This window comes from Haliotis cracherodii, unplaced genomic scaffold (assembly GCF_022045235.1).
Source record: "Haliotis cracherodii isolate W230 unplaced genomic scaffold, xgHalCrac1.p SCAF_13, whole genome shotgun sequence".
In the NCBI taxonomy this organism is placed as follows: domain Eukaryota; kingdom Metazoa; phylum Mollusca; class Gastropoda; order Lepetellida; family Haliotidae; genus Haliotis; species Haliotis cracherodii.
Window position 1 is genome coordinate 9,950,634 of NW_027266268.1, and position 24,780 is coordinate 9,975,413.

General features: G+C 40.7%; 1 protein-coding gene across 1 annotated transcript; it reads left to right on the plus strand.

Annotated features, from left to right (window-relative positions):
- Window positions 1–651: 651 nt before the first annotated feature.
- LOC139459452 (uncharacterized) lies at window positions 652–24,780 on the plus strand. Its single transcript, XM_071240898.1, has 10 exons — window positions 652–768; window positions 4,008–4,095; window positions 5,729–5,806; window positions 6,423–7,006; window positions 17,382–17,453; window positions 18,780–18,836; window positions 19,119–19,344; window positions 20,035–20,634; window positions 21,700–22,017; window positions 23,774–24,780. Exons 1-10 carry the CDS (start codon window positions 652–654, stop codon window positions 24,778–24,780), a joined length of 3,147 nt encoding a protein of 1,048 aa, XP_071096999.1.

Sequence of the window (24,780 nt, forward strand, 5' to 3'; positions counted from 1 at the left end):
GCGTAGTTCATCGGCAGTTGTAGGGACTGGGCGCACATTGTGCAGACGCCTTTGAACCTCATCCCACAAGTGTTCGATTTGGTTCAGATCAGGGCTGAGGGCTGGCCACGGTAGAACACGGATGTTGTGTTGTTGCAGAAAGGCCATGGTAGCTCTGGCAACATGGGGACGAGCGTTGTCCTGCTGGAAAATGTGTAGTTGATGTTGTGCAAAAAAAAATGGAACAACGTGGGGTCTGATTACTTGGTCGATATACCGCTGAGCAGTGACACCATTCAGAAAGCACATGGGTCCAAGTCTAGCATTAAGTCCAATCCCTGCCCATATCATGACGCTAGGTCCTCCCCATGGATCCCTTTCCACAACGTTTCTGTCAGCGAAACGATCACCTCGACGCCGCTAAATTCTGAACTTCCGTCTGCATGGGAGACACAAAGGCGACTTTCATCAGAGAAGATGACACACCTGCACTCGCCAATTGCGATGACCCTGTGCCCACTGAAGTCGAGCTTGTCGATCCCGTGGTTGAAGAACAGGATCACGTGCTGGTCAGCGACATCTGAGGTTGTTGGAACGGAGAATGTCCCGGCTAATGTGTCGATTATGTGTTCCTATGGTCTGTCGAGCACTTTCACTTGCAGTTAGGAACGGATGTCGCTGGTGTTGACGGATAATCTGCCGATCTTGTCGAGGTGTGGTGACCCTAGGACGACCGCTCCGAAGAAGGTCATCTGTGATCTGTGTAGCATTGTATCGATGCCGGAGACGGTAAATTGTGGTTATGTTAACGTTGAAATGGGCAACATCTTGGACAGACTCTCCAGCTTCCAAACGTCCGATAGCATGGTTTCTCTGAATTTGAGTTAGGCGTGGCATTGTTGACCAAGGAGTGGTAGGTCGAAGAATCGACCACAGTTTTATACCCACTGCAGTTGGTGACAGTTCGTGCATTTTTGATTTCGCGAGAAATGGTTGCATGATACCCACATATTCATTGAAATGGTGCGTTTTGGCGATTTGTTTTTTATGTTGCGTTTTTATTCGGGGCTTCCAAAATACAACCAAAAATATTGATAACACCATCAGGCTTTATTACACGCTAAAACTCATCAATTTATGGTTCGGTGTTTGTTACCTATTTGCTTAAACCACTTGCGTTTCTTTTGCGTGTGAGTATATATTCCAGATGCTATCTAATACATCAGGGGCAGGGGGGGCCCAGTCGTCTAAGGCGCCGCGATTCGCTGTGCAGAGTTGCGTCCCATGGGCACACCAGAAACCTATGATTGTGGGTTCGAATTCCGGTTCGCCCCGATTATGTTTCTAGGTTTGTCAGCACCATACCCGTGCTCATGGGTTTCACCGAAGTGGTAAACGTCTGAGACCTGCATCACTTCCGGCTTTCCTTCCACATTAAGCTGACACGCCTTGATATAACTGGAATACTGTTAAAAGCGGCGTTAAACCCAACTCACTCACTAAAAACATCGGGACTTATGTGTGTCTGGAGTATATTTTTAGAAGCAAAGCATGTTTGAAATCAAAAATTATTTCTGCGGGATTCTTTGACTGAAGTACTTGAAGTCATACGCGCATTCTGATTGGTTTGTTGTATTTTCGCACATAACATTCATCGATAGGGGAACGAGTTTTCTTGCAGGGTACGGAAAGGGGCGAGTGGTGACGAATGATTCCAAGGTTTTGGTATGAAGGAGTTTATGCAGTCTATCGGGTGGTTTTTTTTTTAACCCTGTTCTTTCCTTGGTTTCGCACGCATTTCTCCGCTGGTGCGACATTATGTTGAGACTTAATGTATGACCAAGTTTAAAGCAAAACGAACCACCATGGGCCATCCTACACATACCCTGTTTACAATACAAACAGCTGAACCGAGCACCAATGTCTACGCCAACTGGAGTGAATGGGCCTTTCTTTGATGATTGCTCCGTCAGTCGAAGCGCCTTTGCTGCTGGTGTGTTCGGTGGTATTCCTGGTCATAAAAAACAATGGTCCATGTGTCTTGAGCGCAGTATCTGCGTATGTCCTGTATGCATCAGGTTATCATCCAGCTTTGATCAACTCACTCAAAACTCCAAGATTAGAATAAGCCCTTGCTTCTATTGTGACACTGTGACAGTTGTTTTGTTTTCGTCAGGGTGTATTCCAGTATAATACCATAATTTATGTCTACTTTCTGTCTTTGTTTGTCAAGTGACTCAACCCACAAGAAAACTGTGAAATCACACTGTTGACCTTTCGATCCATGGGCGCCGCCCTCTTGTTAATCTAATAAGTCTGACCTAAACCCACAATTTCACGCTGTGAACTCGAACTCGTAGCGCTCGCCAGGTCACGTGGTTCCGAATTTTACATCTCCAACCTCTCAATTTCTTACTTTAAATTCCTTCTTCGATGCTCTAATTTCAAACGTGCCAATTCATTAGTACGTTCAGTGTATTCTGCCTCAATCGTTTCGATTTCACTGATGAGTTCTTTACCCGCGCCATTCGAGATACAGAGGGGCGGTCTGGTAGCCTAGTGGTTACAGCGTTCGCTCGTCACGCCGAAGACCCGGGTTCGATTCCCGACATGGGTACAATGTGTGAAGCCCATTTCTGGTGTCCCCCGCCGTGATTTCGCTGGAATATTGCTAAAAGCGGTGTAAAACCATACTCACTCACTTACTCGAGATACAGAGTTCACTCCAGCGTCTCATGGCATTCACCCCGCTAGAACATGACGGTATCTTCAGTTTTTCTCATGCGAACGATGACTCTATTATTTCTGCCATTCTATGGTCAGCCATAGACCTCTTTGGTCGAACATCTAGGCCTAAGGCAGGTTTAGACATACTTATATAGTCCACGGGACTTTCGAGTAGACAGGATTATGTTATGTTTGGGTTATGCATTTGCGTTTCGGTGATTCAATAATTGGGTTGGTTATTAAATTGGCAGTAAATGACGTGATGGTAAAGCTTCATGTTTTGTTTGTGTCTTTCATATATGTTTACCAATATCATTTATAACCTTTCTTGAGTATATTTAAGTTTATGTGTTTTTTCTTTTCTCCGCCAGATACGCCGCCATTTTAAGGGACAAAATGGCAAATACAATGGGTATCGTCATATGGGTGTGTTCATTGATGTTTCTGTCACGGACTGATGGATCATCAGAAGATATCACCATCTCAAAGGGGTTATTCGGATCTAAGATGTGCGCATTCTTCTGTCGTCACATCTCGGGGTGCTCGCAGTTCCTGTTTTCCGATTCGACCTGCCAGATATATTCCATATGTGTTTATACAGAAAACGAAACTATGTGCAGTTCGTCAAGGGTCCGGATAAAGGTAACAAATAATACGTATAATTGAGCAACAATTTGATTTCAGGGAAGTGGACTGGGTTTTTCTAAAAACATTATCAAGACCCAGTTTTACTTATGATTTGTTATTCCTCGCAAAGTAGGAAAAGGCAATAATGTGTCAAGAATACAGTACGTTATTTTTAAAAAAACCCACAAATTGAGCAAGTGCTTTTGCTTGAAATAATATTTGGGCTCCATGAACAAAGAAATACTGATCTCAAACCAAAATCACACACACACACACACACACACACACACACACACACACACACACACACACACACACACACACCATCCCTCTTAAAACCAAATGGTCTGTGACTATTGTTTTAGTACCATATGCAGTGGCACAGCGGCATATTAACGATTTGACTATTAGTTGCCCATATATTTATGAGTTCTTCATTATTAGTGGGGGCGGTAGGGTAGCCTAGTGGTTTAAGCTTTAGCTCGTCAAGCCGAAGACCCGGGTTCGATTCCCCACATTGGTACAATGAGTGAAGCCCATTTTCCGGTGTCCCCCTCTGTGACATTGCTGCAATATTGTGAAAAGCGGCATAAAACCACTCACTCACTCATTATTAGAGACGATAGTTGCAGCGTTGCCCTCTTTTTTGGTTCTTTTCTTTTCTTTCTTTTCAGGTGATGACGATGGCCCGCGACATCCAGTGTTGTCCGATGTGTTATAAAATCATCCACTCGAGAACACTGTATACCACATGCGTCGCAGGTAAGTACGGCTACCATACGTCCCATCACGTCAGTAATACGTCGGTATTTATGCAGACAATTCAGGCACACACACGTCAGTACATAGCAGACTGTAAAGAAGAACCTTCTGACTATTGATTCCATCTACTCCAGTCATTGCAATGTCCTCGTCCACGTGAATTGTCTGGTCCAGATTAGATTGTTTACAGGCCGCCGCCGTATGGCACGATGCTTACAGTGATCCAATAACATAGGCTAATCCTATAGGTCTACCTGCAGTTATCTTCCCGAGGCAAGAAAGCTAACTGACTATAAAAGTCCAGTTTCCATCCTTGCCGAACTAGGCTGGTATTATGGAATTACATTTTGCCTGGACTACCGAGATGCATAGTTCAATCAAAATCGCGCACCGAAATCGAAATCCGGTTCGTAAACTGTCGCACAGATTTCGGTCGATTGCAGGATTTGCAAAGCATGTACACCGCCATCTCGTTGTCAACATATATTTTCCAAATCTTTTCAATTTTGTAATCAAGATGCTCACATGATTTGATGTAAGATCCGTTTTATCATAATATAGATCTTGATTGTTGATCAGATCGTCTCGTCTTGGCGCCGCCATTTTGTTTGAAACAAATGCAAGTGACACGAGAGGTGGAATCTGATTGGTCCATAGGAGAGTTTTAGAAGGGACATAACTCGTAACAGCCACTGGTGGCGTTACAATCGAGCCTAGTTAGGCAAGGGTGGAAACTGGACTTTTAAAGTCAGTTAACTCTCTTGCCTCGGGAAGATGACCTGCAATATTCACCTTTGATCTTCGTCAGTAACGCTTGGTAATACATTTATTTAAAGTCTTATCAGCTATTGCAGCTGCACCGACTATATATGACGTTTTTAAAAGTGCAATTGGGAACAATTCACCCCACACCCTTCAAAAAATATGGTTTAGATCACTAACACATGATCCTATTAACTAATATTAGCTGGCCAATATTGTGAATTCTGACTATTGTCTTAACCTTTTCGAGAACATCTGGTGTCGACCCGTGAAGATCCGAGATAGAATAGGTCTACAGCAACCCATCCTTGCCGTAAAGGGCGACTATGCTTGTCGGAAGAGGCGACTAATGGGGTCGGGTGGTCAGGCTCGCTGACTAGGTTGATGAATGTCATCGTATCCCAATTGCGTGGATCAATGCTCATCATGTCCATCACTGGATTGTCTGGTCCAGACTCGATTACAGACCGCCGTCATATACCTGTAATATTGCTGAGTGCGGCGTTAAACAACAACACAAACAAAAATGGTGTCCTCACCGATTTGCAGGATTCCATTGATATGATTTTTACCCTTTGCCACGTCTAATGGAATCTGTTTCGGCGTTGACGTTTTATATTTAATTTTGTACCCGACAGCATTATCAGAGCATCAGTAACGCGTTTGTCTGCTTAGTATTACTTCAGGGGCTGTGATCAATGTGTTTCAATAGAGATAATAAGATTATCCAAACAAACCCAAAAACCAAATTAAATCATTACCATATAAAACCTAATATTTATTACTAATTTTTGTCACTGAAATTCCACAGTATGTTTCGTAGCAACGCAAAGATAAGTTTTCCAGTTTCCAGAGATCTTTCTTTCTTCAGCATCGACTGAGGGGCCCATGGGGCATGGGAGGGAACCACTTGGTACTACAGACAATGGACAAGATGAACGAGGCACATGTAAGTGTATAAAACATAGAAAGCTGGACTGACATGTTTGTTTTTGTTTGTTTTTGTTTGTTTGTTGCTTACCGCCGCACTCAGCAATATTCCAGCTATATGACGGCGGTCTGTAAATAATCGAATCTGAAACTGACAATCCAGTGATTGATATCATGCGCATCGATCCAGGCAATTGGGATACGATGACATGCATCAACCAAGTCAGCGAGTCTGATCACCCGATCCCGTTAGTCGCCTTTTACGACAAGCATGGGTGACTGACACGTGGTCATACTTCCATTGTGATGATGAGATGTTGAAAAATGACGTTACAGTTTGTGTTTAATCATGTTTATTTTTGTATAACTATACCAAAATGTAAAACTAAAATATTATTTCCTTTTTTTAATTATATCAATCCGTTTCATTCTCATTGGTTTGCCCGACATGGGTACAATGTGTGAAGCCCATTTCTTGTGTCCCCCGCCGTGATATTGCTGGAATATTGCTAAAAGCGTCGTAAACCAAACTCACTCACTCACTCATTGGTTTGCGCCCATCATATTTCTTGGCTTGTCAGCAACATACCTGAGCTCGTGTGTTTTTCGTAATGTTTCTATCTTTTATTGACCAGGGACCCTTGCTCCTTCACAAACACATGACCCTAAAGCACACGCCAACTTCATCCGTGCCTGCAGGAAGGGGGACCTTGCCCAGGTTAAACGCATCTTGTCTGAGAGTGCAGTGAACATCAACAATTTTAAATCCTGGGAAAAGCCACCAGTGATGCTAGCGGCAAGGTGGGGACAGAGAGAAGTTGTTGAGTTCCTTGTGCATAAAGGTGCTGATTTGTCACTAGTAGACAATTTGGGTAACAACATCCTTCACTGCGCCTGTATAGGGGGAAATGTAGAGATTGTGAAGTATCTTCTCTCACAGGCCATGTTAGACATCAACGGTGTGGGATTTCACGACAAAACGCCATTGGCGATTGCAGCACGCTATAAGCATATTGATGTGGTGGAGTTACTTGTGAAAGAAGGAGCTGATGTGACACGAGTGGACGATTTCGGTAACAACGTCCTCCACTGCGCCTGTATTGGGGGAGACGTGAAAACTGTGAAATATGTTCTGTCACATGGTCTAACAGACATTAATGCCAGGAACAAAATCGGGAAGACTGCAGCCGATCTAGCAAGAGACAAAGGCTATACAGAAGTGTGTGATCTTCTGGCTTCAAGAGGCGCTTTTTAAAGTGAAATGTGACCCTGAAGGAAGAACCATGTATCGTTAAGTGTTGTGTACAACACATGGCATAGTCTTTAAGTAATTCCACATAATTTTGTATTTAGAAGAGGCATAAAAAGTTTTGAGTAGCTTGAGTTATTTTGTCATTGAATACATGATAATTTGCTTGGCTAGGACAACCGTTTGGGTATACACTTATGGGTATGATACGAAATATAAATGTAGAGAGCAATGGCCCCATGTTTATATGTTAGATACTTACGCGATAAATCGCAAAGAACAATGAAGAACGATGCATGGTTTATTTCACGATTAAACATTGTTCTATCTTGAAGTCATTTCTGGAGATTCGAACATGCGCTCGCAATTTGATGACGTCGTAAACTGGACGAACAATCAACACTGTTTGCTTTACTGCTAGTAAGAATCTGGCAATTCCATTGGTTAATCTGTACCACGTGACGAAACAATACAGTACACTGACCTAAGCTGGGCCCCGTCTCTAATATCACAATATAGCTTGGCGCAAGTTGACGACACGCATAGGAAGCCGGGAACCAGCTTATACACTGACCTCGAATATTGACTCACATGATCAAAGTTGACCTGTCACGTGATGAATGTTTACTCGTCGGCTAGAAAACAAGATGGTGTCTTGTAAGAACAGTTTACGGTGGGCAGCTGAAACTTAGGGTGGTTTAAAGACTTCATAAACTTTAAAGTGACTTCGGGATAACAAAGCGAATGATCGGGTCCTTGTTTTCGCACGTTTACCTCGTCAAGACTAATTATTTGTATAAAAAACTAGATTCAGGATGCCCCCCAAAACAGTCAAATTATCCATGGGTGAGGCTTCATTGAAGCAGTCAACACATGGATGCTACTTATCCAGGCAAAATGCCAATTTAGACCCTGTTATATCACGCTTTACTGAAACATTCTAGATTTGTCCATATTCTTTGACTTTTATCAAACAATCACCACTTTATTTCTCGCTGTAAACTCGTGAAGATCCGGGGTAGAACATGGCAGTGTATGTTTTTAAATATGACAATGATAATAAAGTTATGTTCTTCTAAATCAACTAGAAACGATAATGTAATAATATTTGATAATGTTATTAAAAGCCTTGTTCAATGAAATGAAAATTATTGATTGAACATTAAAAGATTAGATTAGCAATACACAGCTCATCAATAAATAATTCTATTTTCTCAGCAATTTCAGTATGTTAAATATGCGGCCAAGGAAACACATAATTCGGAGTAAATGATTACATACATAAGCATGATTGACTCTTCAGTTGTGGGAATAAAACATTGATTGTTTTCACTACTTTAATCATTTCAAATGTGTTCTACATCTATGTCTTAGGCGATAAAGTAATTATTTACCGACATCTATGCGTTATAACGCCTTGTTTTGTTTCTACCTGAACCTAACACAATGTCCAAAATGTAAATGCGTGAACTAATACATCAATATCGGTGAATAATTAATTTGTCACCTTGCCACTTCAAAGAGCAATAGTTATGTTCTTTCAAACACGCAATAAACAGGTGCTTGTAATTGAGTCACATGACACATCACGTGATATTTAATACTACTTCAATGTAAAAGAGCACTTCGTCTAATATTTCTTTTGTAAGGACAGGATTTTCCTTAGATTTGGTAGATGTTTCAGTTTCGCTTTGGTATTAGAGATGTTATAGCAACACTCCTAATGGTAACCCTTAGCTAACTTTTCTTAGCGAGTTCAGAGTATTCTTAAGAAAATTCTGATTTTTTTATATTAATACGGCCCCTGTATCGGATGTGCTAATGATCAGCATGTTACCGATGCCTGAGTGATTGGTTGGTTGGTTGGTTTGGTTTGTTGTTTAACGCCGCACTCAGCAATATTACAGCTATATGACGTCGGTCTGTAAATAACAGACAATCCAGTGATTAATACCAAGAGCATCGATCCACGCAATTGGGATCGATGACATGCATCAACCAAGTCAGCGAGTCTGACCACCCGATCCCGTTAGTCGACTCTTACGATAAGCATAGTCGCCTTTTACAGCAAGAAAGGGTTGCTGAAGACCTACTCTACCCCGGATTTTCACGGGTCTATGCCTGAGTGATCCAAGGCCTTACTGTTCCAAAACTTTGACGTTTTCAAGATGCTGTAAGACCTGAACTTGGTTATACGTGAAGATTGGGCTAGAACTCATATGTATCATCACTCGTCAATAGAAGAGGAGAGAGCGCGTCTATCTATCTATCTATCTATCTATCTATCTATCTATCTATCTATCTATCTATCGATCTATCTATCTGTCTGTCTGTTTGTCTATCTATCTATCTATCTATCTATCTATCTATCTGTCCCAACTACATACGGACATTTATACAATGGTGTGTCATCGTTAAATAAACAATTCTTACTCTTATTTATTTTTATATATTATTTTGTCCTATTTCGAAAAGCATTGTTTCATGTTCTAATAAAGTGCTATAAACGTCACCCTGAACATTATTCTAGCTCCATGAAGGAGATCTGTGAATAATGCCTAAAATATGGGAGTTACGATAACCTTAGCTCTGCGATAGCTTTGTGGAACGGACACCTGGATTCTAAATGGTGGCCGTCGTATGGTAGTAAATTATTACATGTCAACTTTTGACGTGTTTGAAATATTATTCCGTTAAGGCCAATTGATTGGATAATGCTTAGGATCGCGTAGATGTCTGCCTATTCACACACAGTGATTTTCAAAAAGTTATAAACGGCAAGCATATGAAACGAAAATATCCGCTCGGATTGACTCCATCAAAACAAGGAAAGTTGGCGATGGATTTAATTTAAGCTTCAGGTATATCAAGGTCACATATCATTCAATAATGGTTAAAGAACCAATTCCCATCCGCGGATTTACCCACCTGAACAAGAAATAAATGAGACCAGTGCAACCGCCTCATTTGTTTCATAACTGAGTTTCCACAAGACGGTTTGACATAGGGATGACATCAACTTTCCAATTGTCAATTTTCCCTTTATGTCGAGCTATACTCCATCTGCCCAAGCCTTTGGGTATCTACATTTCACAACTTTTTAATGTACAATCGAACATGCTCTTTCTACAAAGATTTCAAAGGGCGTCATACGACTCTTGCTTTGATAAGGTCATAGTGAGTGAGTGAATGAGTGAGTGATTGAGTGAGTGAGTTGGGTTTAACGCCGCTTTTAACAATATTCCAAGTATATATGGTCAGCTTAATGTGGGAGGAAAGCCTGAAGTGATGCAGGTTAGGACGTTTACCACTTCGGTGAAACCCACGAGCACGGGTATGGTGCTGACAAACCTAGGAACATAATCGGGGCGAACCGGGATTCGAACCCACAATCATAGGTTTCTTGCGTGCCCAAGGGACGCAACTCTGCACAGCGAGTCGCAGCGCCTTAGATGTCCGATGGGAGTCTGTATTTTCACTTGTTCCATATGTTCCCGTGTGAACGGATGCCATTGTAGGGCAGGATACGCTAACCTTTGCGCGAACACCTGGTATCATTACTATTTCATAGTGATTCGTAAACTCATGCTTACAGTATAGTCGGATCGTACAATGGAGATGAAGTATAATTAAGGATAGGCTTTTGTCTCTCATTTATTGTGTCTGACATTGATCTTGATAGACATGCATGTTGGTAGTGATGGTTATCTCTAGACTGATTGGCTGACAGTCGTGTGAGTATCGGATGATTGCTTTCACCACCACAAGGGAGGAATGATCACTGGGTACCGAACTTAGAAGGGACGACTCGATTAATGAAAATGAAGATTTCATGGCTTTTTTCTTTAGCGTTGTTACTTTGGTGTGTAGTGTTTAGTTGTTGTGTGCAATTAGAAGGACTTTCGCCACGACATGGTATCCAGGGCAGAATTTCAACAGGATCTGTATACAAGATATTTTGCAAAACCACATTTGAACACTGTTCCCGGCTGTGTGTGTTCTCGTCGAGGTGTGCGTCCATCAACTGGATATCATCAGCTGGCGAATGTCAACTGAACTCCCAAGGTATCAATACCCATGCTTGGCAGGCGTCGCCCGGATCTGTGTACCTACCTTTGATTCTAATTCCACCACAGGTAAGATATGTGTGACTGATCCTGAAGAGGCCAATACTTTGTCCACATTAAGGGTTCAAAACAGGCATTTTACTGTTATTGGTTTGGTATTCGAGTAACTAGAAGAATGACTGTCCTGTTTAGATTGCACTGAATGTTTTTTTCATGAAACAAGAAATGATGTCATTAGTGGAAGGTATGTCATTGTGAGAGTTAATGTTTATGCCAGAGTGTAAAAGGATTAAGTGTATCATGACGTTAGCTAGCGACATGTGCATTACATAAATACAGGATTTAATTGTTGTCTGCATATGCAGAAGGTCGAAACACAGGTATATGTGTTAACGTTTTGATTTGGAGTTGTCTCTGTCCAATTACTTCGGAAGACCCTGTACCAGATTGTACGACATGAGGAATGTTTTTTTTTTTAATTTTCGAGTGATGAATCGCCTCTTCACATTGAGCAGTATATCATCAGCTTTTGTCGTCTACGATCCTCAACTGTTTAGGAACTGTTTAGTGAGTTCTGTTTAACGCCGCTTTTCACAGTATGCCAGTTATATCACGGCGTGTCAGCTTAATGTGGGATGAAAGCCGGAAGTGATGCAGGTCTTAGGCGTTTACCACTTCGGTGAAACCCACGAGCACGGGTATGGTGCTGACGAACTAGAAACATAATCGGGGCAAACCTGGATTCGACCCCACAATCATAGGTTTTTGGCGTGCCCAAGGGACGCAACTCTTCACAGCGAATTGCGGCTCCTCAGACGACTGGGCCTCCCGTCCGTGCCGGTTATCACCCGGTGAAGTCTTTACAGAAACGTTATGACAGGCACGCGATGCTATACCATACTATGACCTTTCCATTTGTTATTTGGCATTGGGGAGGGCTGGTGAAGAGCTTGCGATTTTATTACAAAAAATTACATTGTCTCCGAAAACCTTAAAAAAAGAAGACATTGCCCGCCATAAAAATTACAACCGTCGGTACCATAATACCAAGTAGGGTGGTATAACTTTGGTTGCTGGTGGTCTACCGTTTGTATGCTGGTTATGTAAAGCTGCACTCATCAGCATTCCACTTGTAAGAAGGTGGTCTGTAAAAGTCGAGTCTGGACCAGACAATCCAATCAGCATCCATGCAGTTGGGATACGATGACTTACAATCAGCCAGGTCACCGAGCCCGACCACCCGATACATTTAGTCCTCCTATGACAAGCATGGGTTGCTGGGGACCTACATACTTACCCGGGATCCCCATGGGTTGCTGATTATTAACAGCCGGATTTTAGTTCATAAGATTTAATGTATGGAGCAATTCATTCCAAAGCTGTGATATTTACCTTTTTGTATGACTCACTATACGTTATATAGGTTTATTCATGTATGGGAGGCAATAGGCCCATGTACATTTCAGTCATATAAACAACAAACAATTGAGACAATTTAAATTGCAAACAATACTTAGGGTATAATATTAGGTCTTTGTACGTAACAATAGAGCTTCCATCATGGCATATAGTCGTTTTGGCTATGTAAGAGATTGCTAAAGGTATTGACACATAGATTGTTATAAAATCTTACAGGAACATACTTTTGTCTTACTGATGCGTAAAACGGACAAACACAAAATGGACTTTGTCCTCAGTAGAACCATTGTTACATAGCCGACAAAAGCGTTATGAATAAACAATATCCTTTCTTCTGCGCATATTACTTCGTATAGGCAATTCACTTAATCTCAACAGGCACAGCATACGTCTATGGTCTCTTTTTCTGAAAGCTGTAACATAATATTCCATATCCAATAATATCTTAACGTGTGAATAATACCTTAATTTACAGGGGGCACGGGTGGCCCAGTCGTCTAAGGCGCCGCGATTCGCTATGCAGAGTTGCGTCCCTTGGGCACGCAAGAAACCTATGATTGTGGGTTCGAATCCCGGTTCACCCCGATTATGTTTCTAGGTTTGTCAGCACCATACCCGTGCTCGTGGGTTTCACCGAAGTGGTAAACGTCTGAGACCTGCATCACTTCGGGCTTTCCTCCCACATTAAGCTGACACGTCGCGATATAACTGGAATACTGTTAAAAGCGGCGTTAAACCCAACTCACTCACTCACTCACCTTAATTTACAAGACTCATAAATTTTCATCTGGATACCTGTTTGTTACAATCCAAACAACGCTGTCTAAACAACTGCAACAAACAATTAACATCACCAATATTCTGCTCGTGCCACACATAACCAAATGCATAAATGTCGAGTAAATATTTAACATGGGTGGCCAAGTAATTCTACCAAATTCATCCATATTATTAACAAATAACACTGTCGGGGATATCTTTCATCATTCATTCTTATAAGTTTACACTAGTATTTAACACACTTCATATGATAATCCACTTGCAAACCATATCTTCCATATTCAGCCAATACTAGTTTTGCTGTGCTTGATACTTATTTACCAACTCCTAAAACAAATTGACAAAAATTAGTATGAAAAGTTTCGACAATTTGACAAGCTTTGCAACCCCACATCTCCGCACCATAAATAAGAATGGGCATTATCTTCATATCAAACAATTTTACAAAATGTTAACTGGCAAAGTGAAACTAACTGCAATTTTTTAAATGGCCAACAGAGCCTTTTTGGCTTTAATCTTGAGGGTATCAATGCATTTTGAAAACAGAACACCCAGATAACTATAGTAAGTACTAACATTGATACACCTTGAAGTGCCACCTCTTCTGAAAACCCCAATTTTAGACATGTTAATTTAAAGTCCCTACATATTACAAAAATTGGATCAAATACCATTTTTGCTGACCTATTACAGTGTCATCGAATATAAACAAATCGTCTGCATATACTAATATGTCTATGAACTCCTCTCCAATATAAATCCCTCGCAAATCACTACTTTCTATCATAGACTAGATAAACATCGTGACAATAATGATTATCTTCTTTTATCGTTTTATTTCTTTTTGGAGTACACAATGGTTAACTTGCTCTCATCGCTGTTGGTTGAAATACTGCCGTTGCAATATACATAGTTATCTCACTCGCCTGATCTTCTGTAGGATGCACTCGATCCATACTTAATAATATATGGCAGGAAGATCCCCATACCTTGCATGACAAAAGCCTTCCTCGGAAAGGTTAGATAAGCAAATATAGCATTACGGTCTGAACTAGAATCAGCATGCCTCTCTTGGGCATACAGGAAGAATGGACACGTCAAGGTGATTCTGTTAGTGTTGCTTTATACGTATTAAGAAAGTCGCCTGCGGTCGCCTTCATACAACCGAACCATATATCTAGACCTAATCTTCCTGAGTAGAATACTATAATAAAACCCTGTGGGATTTCAGGGTACAATAGGTACCCAGTACCATGGTTGTAAGAGGTGACTTAATAGATTGCGTGGTCAGGCTTGGTGACTTCGCTAATTGATTGCCACTGAACATGGTGGATGTTTGAAAAAAAAACTTGTGTTGGGATTACAAACAAGCACTTTGACACTTTGTTGTGTTCAGTTATGTATTATTTCGTTAAACATTATTCAAAACGGTACGTATTTTTCTATAAACTCAAATACAAAAATCAAAAATTGTTGTGATGCTTCAGAGTGTGACGTAAAACAACAAATTAAATTCAAATAATATTTTCTTGTAGGTGCATCCTTGCGCCGCGCGGCCATGTGGACCTGATGAAATGTGTGTCCCCGTAACTGCCTCTGCAACACACTTATGTGTAATTATTCATCCACTCTCGGATAGGAGCACTGCAACACAAGGGACCACAACTACCGTTCCAACAACTGCGAAAAGTGATGCTCCATCAATCATGACGCTCAGCGATGCTGCATCTACAGTAACTACTGCAACGATAGTAACAATTGCTACATTTATAGACACCGCCAATGATGCTGCCCCTACAGTAACCAACACTGATGCTACATCTACACTAACAAACACTGATGCTACATCTACAGTAACAAACACTTATGTAACATCTACAGTAACCAACACTGATGTTACATCTACAGTAATCAACACTGATTCTACATCTACAGTAACCACCAATGATGCTACATCTACAGTAACAAACACTGATGCTACATCTACAGTAACAAACACTTATGTTACATCTACAGTAACCAACACTGATGTTACATCTACAGTAATCAACACTGATGCTACATCTACAGTAACCACCAATGATGCTTTATCTACAATAACCAGCAATGCTGCTGCTCCTACAGTAACCAACACTGATGCTACATCTATAGTAACCAACACTGATGCTACATTTACAGTAACCACCAATGATGCTACATCTACAGTCACCACTAATGATGCTACATCTACAGTAACCACCAATGATGTTGCTCCTACAGTAACCAACACTGATGCTACATCCAGAGTAACCAACACTGATGCTACATCTACAGTAACAAACACTGATGCTACATCTATAGTAACCAACACTGATGCTACATCTATAGTAACCAACACTGGTGATACATCTACAATAACCAACACTGATGCTACATCTATAGTAACCAACACTGATGCTACATCTATAGTAACCAACACTGATGCTACATCTATAGTAACCAACACTGATTCTACATCTACAGTAACTAACATTGATGCTACATCTAGAGTAACCAACACTGATGCTACATCTATAGTAACCAACACTGGTGATACATCTACAGTAACCACCAATGATGCTACATCTACAATAACCAGCAATGCTGCTGCTCCTACAGTAACCAGCACTGATGCTCTATCTACAGTAACCAACACTGATGCTACATCTACAGTAACCACCAATGCGACATCTATATTAACCAACACTGATGCTACATCTACAGTAACTAACACTGATGATACATCTACAGTAACAAACACTGATGCTACATCTATAGTAACCTACACTGATGCTACATCTACAGTAACCACCAATGCTACATCTATAGTAACCAACACTGATGCTACGTCTACAGTAACCACCAATGCTACATCTACAGTAATAAACACTGATGCTACATCTATAGTAACCAACACTGATGCTACATCTATAGTAACCAACACTGATGCTACATCTACAGTAACCAACACTGATGCTACATCTATAGTAACCACTTATGATGATGCTCCTTCAGTAACCAACAATGATGCTACATCTACAGTAACCACCAATGATGCTACATCTACAGTAACCAACACTGGTGATACATCTACAGTAACCAACACTGATGCTATATCTACAGTAACCAACACTGATGCTACATCTATAGTAACCAACACTGATGCTACATCTACAGTAACCAACTCTGGTGATACATCTACAGTAACCAACACTGATGCTACATCTATAGTAACCAACACTAAAGCTACATCTATAGTAACCAACACTGGTGATACATCTACAGTAACCAACACTGATGCTACATCTACTGTAACAAACACTGATGCTACATCTACAGTAACCAACACTGGTGATACATCTACAGTAACCAACTCTGGTGATACATCTACAGTAACCAACACTGGTGATACATCTACAGTAACCAACACTGATGCTACATCTACAGTAACCAACACTGATGCTACATCTATAGTAACCAACACTGGTGATACATCTACAGTAACCAACACTGATGCTACATCTATAGTAACCAACACTGGTGATACATCTACAGTAACCAACACTGATGCTACATCTATAGTAACCAACACTGGTGATACATCTACAATAACCACCAATGATGCTGCTCCTACAGTAACCAACACTGATGCTACATCTACAGTAACCAACACTGATGCTACATCTACAGTAACCAAATCTGATGCTCCATCTACAGTAACCAACACTGATGATACATCTACAGTAACCAACACTGATGCTACATCTACAGTAACCAACACTGATGCTACATCTACAGTAACCAACACTGATGCTACATCTACAGTAACCAAATCTGATGCTCCATCTACAGTAACCAACACTGATGCTACATCTAGAGTAACCAACACTGATGATACATCTACAGTAACCAACACTGATGCTACATCTAGAGTAACCAACACTGATGATACATCTACAGTAACCAACACTGATGCTACATCTTCAGTAACCAACACTGATGCTACATCTACAGTAACCAACACTGATGCTACATCTACAGTAACCAACACTGATGCTACATCTACAGTAACCAACACTGATGCTACATCTAGAGTAACCAACACTGGTGATACATCTACAGTAACCAACACTGATGCTACATCTACAGTAACCAACACTGATGCTACATCTACAGTAACCAACACTGATGATACATCTATAGTAACCAACACTGATGCTACATCTACAGTAACCAACACTGATGATACATCTACAGTAACCAACACTGATGCTACATCTACAGTAACCAAATCTGATGCTCCATCTACAGTAACCACCAATGATGCTACATCTAGAGTAACCAACACTGATGATACATCTACAGTAACCAACACTGATGCTACATCTTCAGTAACCAACACTGATGCTACATCTACAGTAACCAACACTGATGCTACATCTACAGTAACCAACACTGATGATACATCTACAGTAACCAACACTGATGCTACATCTAGAGTAACCAACACTGGTGATACATCTACAGTAACCAACACTGATGCTACATCTACAGTAACCAACACTGATGCTACATCTACAGTAACCAACACTGATGCTACATCTACAGTAACCAACACTGATGCTACATCTACAGTAACCAACACTGATGCTACATCTACAGTAACCAACACTGATGCTACATCTAGAGTAACCAACACTGATGATACATCTATAGTAACCAACAGTGATGCTACATCTACAGTAACCAACACTGATGCTACATCTACAGTAATCAACACTGATGCTACATCTATAGTAACCAACACTGATGCTACATCTACAGTAACCAACACTGATGCTACATCTACAGTAACCAACACTGATGATACATCTACAGTAACCAACACTGATGCTACATCTACAGTAACCAACACTGATGCTACATCTACAGTAACCAACACTGAAGCTACATCTACAGTAACCAAATCTGATGCTCCATCTACAGTAACCACCAATGATGCTACATCTAGAGTAACCAACACTGATGATACATCTACAGTAACCAACACTGATGCTACATCTTCAGTAACCAACACTGATGCTACATCTACAGTAACCAACACTGATGCTACATCTACAGTAACCAACACTGATGATACATCTACAGTAACCAACACTGATGCTACATCTAGAGTAACCAACAATGGTGATACATCTACAGTAACCAACACTGATGCTACATCTACAGTAACCAACACTGATGCTACATCTACAGTAACCAACACTGATGCTACATCTACAGTAACCAACACTGATGCTACATCTACAGTAACCAACACTGATGCTACATCTACAGTAACCAACACTGATGATACATCTACAGTAACCAACACTGATGATACATCTATAGTAACCAACACTGATGCTACATCTACAGTAACCAACACTGATGCTACATCTACAGTAATCAACACTGATGCTACATCTATAGTAACCAACACTGGTGATACATCTACAGTAACCAACACTGATGCTACATCTAGAGTAACCAACACTGATGCTACATCTACAGTAACCAACACTGATGCTACATCTACAGTAACCAACACTGATGCTACATCTACAGTAACCAACACTGATGATACATCTACAGTAACCAACACTGATGCTACATCTAGAGTAACCAACACTGATGCTACATCTACAGTAACCAACACTGATGCTACATCTACAGTAACCAACACTGATGCTACATCTACAGTAACCAACACTGATGCTACATATACAGTAACCAACACTGATGCTACATCTACAGTAACCGCCACTGATGCTGCATCTACAGTAACCAACACTGATGATACATCTACAGTAACCAACACTGGTGATACATCTACAGTAACCAACACTGATGCTACATCTAGAGTAACCAACACTGGTGATACTTCTACAGTAACCAACACTGATGCTACATCTACAGTAACCAACACTGATGCTACATCTACAGTAACCAAATCTGATGCTCCATCTACAGTAACCAACACTGGTGATACATCTACAGTAACCAACACTGATGATACATCTACAGTAACCAACACTGATGCTACATCTAGAGTAACCAACACTGATGATACATCTACAGTAACAAACACTGATGCTACATCTACAGTAACCAACACTGATGCTACATCTACAGTAACTAAATCTGATGCTCCATCTACAGTAACCAACACTGGTGATACATCTAGAGTAACCAACACTGATGCTACATCTACAGTAACCAACACTGATGCTACATCTACAGTAACCAACACTGGTGATACATCTACAGTAACCAACACTGGTGATACATCTACAGTAACCAAATCTGATGCTACATCTACAGTAACCAACACTGGTGATACATCTACAGTAACCAACACTGATGATACATCTAGAGTAACCAACACTGGTGATACATCTACAGTAACCAACACTGATGCTATATCTACAGTAACCAACACTGATGATACATCTACAGTAAGCAACACTGATGATACATCTAGAGTAACCAACACTGATGCTACATCTACAGTAACCAACACTGATGCTACATCTAGAGTAACCAACACTGATGATACATCTACAGTAACCAACACTGATGCTACATCTACAGTAACCAACACTGATGATACATCTACAGTAACCAACACTGATGCTACATCTACAGTAACCAAATCTGATGCTCCATCTACAGTAACCACCAATGATGCTACATCTACAATAACCACCAATGATGCTGCTCCTACAGTAACCAACACTGGCGATACATCTACAGTAACGACCAATGATGCTACATCTACAGTAACCACCAATGATGCTGCTTCTACAGTAACCAACATAGATGCTACATCTATAGTAACCAACACTGATGCTACATCTACAGTAACCAACACTGATGCTACATCTATAGTAACCAACACTGATGCTACATCTACAGTAACCACCAATGATGCTACATCTACAGTAACCACCAATGCTACATCTATAGTAGCCAACACTGATGCTATATCTACAGTAACCAACACTGGTGATACATCTACAGTAACGAACACTGATGCTACATCCATAGTAACCACCAATGATGCTACATCTACAGTAACCACCAATGCTACATCTATAGTAACTAACACTGATGCTACATCTATAGTAACCAACACTGATGCTACATCTACAGTAACAAACACTGATGCTACATCTATAGTAACCAACACTGGTGATACATCTACAGTAACCAACACTGATGCTACATCTATAGTAACCAACACTGATGCTACATCTATAGTAACCAACACTGGTGATACATCTATAGTAACCAACACTGATGATACATCTACAGTAACCAACACTGGTGATACATCTACACTTACCAACACTGATGCTACATCTACAGTTACCAACACTGATGCTACATCTACAGTAACCAACACTGATGCTACATCTACAGTAACCAACACTAGTGATACATCTACACTTACCAACACTGATGCTACATCTACAGTATCTAACATTGATGCTACATCCAGAGTAACCAACACTGATGCTACATGTACAGTAACAAACACTGATGCTACATCTATAGTAACCAACACTGATGCTACATCTATAGTAACCAACACTGGTGATACATCTACAGTAACCAACACTGATGTTACATCTACAGTAACAAACACTGATGCTACATCTACAGTAACCAACACTGGTGATACATCTACAGTAACCAACTCTGGTGATACATCTACAGTAACCAACACTGATGCTACATCTATAGTAACCAACACTGGTGATACATCTATAGTAACCAACACTGGTGATACATCTACAGTAACCAACACTGGTGATACATCTACAGTAACAAACACTGGTGATACATCTACACTTACCAACACTGATGCTACATCTACAGTTACCAACACTGATGCTACATCTACAGTAACCAACACTGATGCTACATCTATAGTAACCAACACTGATGCTACATCTACAGTAACCAACACTGGTGATACATCTAGAGTAACCAACACTGGTGATACATCTACAGTAACCAACACTGATGCTATATCTACAGTAACCAACACTGATGATACATCTACAGTAAGCAACACTGATGCTATATCTACAGTAACCAACACTGATGTTACATCTACAGTAACAAACACTGATGATACATCTTCAGTAACCAACACTGCTCCTGCATCTACAGTAACCAACACTGATGCTACATCTACAGTAACAACCAATGCTACATCTACAGTAACTAACACTGATGCTACATCTATAGTAACCAACACTGATGCTACATCTACAGTAACAAACACTGATGCTACATCTATAGTAACCAACACTGGTGATACATCTACAGTAACCAACACTGATGCTACATCTATAGTAACCAACACTGATGCTACATCTATAGTAACCAACACTGGTGATACATCTATAGTAACCAACACTGATGATACATCTACAGTAACCAACACTGGTGATACATCTACACTTACCAACACTGATGCTACATCTACAGTTACCAACACTGATGCTACATCTACAGTAACCAACACTGATGCTACATCTACAGTAACCAACACTAGTGATACATCTACACTTACCAACACTGATGCTACATCTACAGTATCTAACATTGATGCTACATCCAGAGTAACCAACACTGATGCTACATGTACAGTAACAAACACTGATGCTACATCTATAGTAACCAACACTGATGCTACATCTATAGTAACCAACACTGGTGATACATCTACAGTAACCAACACTGATGTTACATCTACAGTAACAAACACTGATGCTACATCTATAGTAACCAACACTGATGCTACATCTACAGTAACCAACACTGATGCTACATCTACAGTAACCAACACTGATCCTGCATCTACAGTAACCAACACTGATGCTACATCTACAGTAACCACCAATGCTACATCTACAGTAACAAACACTGATGCTACATCTACAGTAACCAACACTGGTGATACATCTACAGTAACCAACTCTGGTGATACATCTACAGTAACCAACACTGATGCTACATCTATAGTAACCAACACTGGTGATACATCTATAGTAACCAACACTGGTGATACATCTACAGTAACCAACACTGGTGATACATCTACAGTAACAAACACTGGTGATACATCTACACTTACCAACACTGATGCTACATCTACAGTTACCAACACTGATGCTACATCTACAGTAACCAACACTGATGCTACATCTATAGTAACCAACACTGATGCTACATCTACAGTAACCAACACTGGTGATACATCTACAGTAACCAACACTGGTGATACATCTACACTTACCAACACTGATGCTACATCTACAGTTACCAACACTGATGCTACATCTACAGTAACCAACACTGATGATACATCTACAGTAACCAACACTGGTGATACATCAACGGTAACCAACACTGATGCTACATCTACAGTTACCAACACTGATGCTACGTCTACAGTAACCAACACTGATGCTACATCTACAGTAACCAACACTGGTGATACATCAACGGTAACCAACACTGATGCTACATCTACAGTAACCAACACTGATGCTACATCTGCAGTAACCAACACTGATGCTACATCTACAGTAACCAACACTGATGCTACATCTTCAGTAACCACTTATGATGATGCTCCTTCAGTAACCAACAATGATGCTACATCTACAGTAACCACCAATGATACTACATCTACAGTAACCAACACTGGTGATACATCTACAGTAACCAACACTGGTGATACATCTACAGTAACCAACACTGATGCTACATCTATAGTAACCAACACTGATGCTACATCTACAGTAACCAACACTGGTGATACATCTACACTTACCAACACTGATGCGACATTTACAGTAACCAACACTGGTGATACATCTACAGTAACCAACACTGATGCTACATCTATCGTAACCAACACTGATGCTACATCTATCGTAACCAACACTGATGATACATCTATCGTAACAAACACTGATGCTACATCTATCGTAACCAACACTGATGCTACATCTACAGTAACCAACACTGATGCTACATCTATAGTAACCACCAATGATGCTGCTTCTACAGTAACCAACATAGATGCTACATCTACAGTAACCAACACTGATGCTACATGTACACTTACCAACACTGGTGATACATCTATCGTAACCAACACTGATGCTACATCTACAGTAACCAACACTGATGATACATCTATAGTAACCACCAATGATGCTGCTTCTACAGTAACCAACATAGATGCTACATCTACAGTAACCAACAGTGATGCTACATCTATTAACCAACACTGGTGATACATCTACAGTAACCAACACTGATGCTACATCTACAGTAACCACCAATGATGCTACATCTAGAGTAACCAAAACTGATCCTACACCTACAGTAACCAACACTGATGCTACATCTACAGTAACCGACACTGATGCTACATCTACAGTAACCAACACTGATGCTACATCTACAGTAACCGACACTGATGCTACATCTACAGTAACCAACGCTGATGCTACATCAATAGTAACCAACACTGGTGATACATCTACAGTAACCAACACTGATGCTACATCTACAGTTACCACCAATGATGCTACATCTACAGTAACCACCAATTATGCTGCACCTACAGTAACCAACACTGATGCTACATCTGCAGTAACCAACACTGATGATACATCTGCAGTAACCACCAATGATGATGCTCCTTTAGTAGCCAACACTGATGCTACATCTATAGTAACCAGCAATGGTGCTACATCTACAGTAACCAACAATGATGCTACATCTACAGTAACCACCAATGATGCTGCTCCTATAGTAACCAACACTGATCCTACATCTACAGTAACCAACACTGGTGATACATGTGCAGTAACCACCAATGATGATGCTCCTTTAGTAGCCAACACTGATGCTACATCTATAGTAACCAGCAATGGTGATACATCTATAGTAACCAGCAATGGTGATACATCTACAGTAACCAACACTGATGCTACACCTCCAGTGACCAACACTGATGCTACACCTCCAGTGACCAACCCTGATGGTACATCTACAGTAACCAACACTGGTGTTACATCTACAGTAACCACCAATGGTGCTACATCTACAGTAACCACCAGTGATGCTACATCTACAGTAACCACCAATGATGCTGCTCATACAGTGACCAACAATGATGCTACATCTGCAGTAACCACCAATGATGCTACATCTACAGTAACCACCAATGATGATGCTCCTACAGTAACCACCTATGTCGCTACATCTACAGTAACCACCAGTGATGCTACACCTCCAGTGACCAAAATTGATGCTACATCTGCAGTAACCAATGATGCTACAACCCCAGTAACCACTAATGTCTACATCTCCAGTGACCAACAATAA

What these genes read in the sequence shown, in the direction of transcription:
- LOC139459452 (XM_071240898.1), top strand. Translation starts at nt 652, where the DNA reads ATGTCGCTGGTGTTGACGGATAATCTGCCGATCTTGTCGAGGTGTGGT. An exon ending in ACAAGATGAACGAGGCACAT is followed by an intron (nt 5,807 to 6,422) that starts GTAAGTGTATAA and finishes TTTATTGACCAG; the next exon opens with GGACCCTTGCTCCTTCACAA. An exon ending in ATCTACAGTAACCAACACTG is followed by an intron (nt 19,345 to 20,034) that starts GTGATACATCTA and finishes CTCCATCTACAG; the next exon opens with TAACCACCAATGATGCTACA.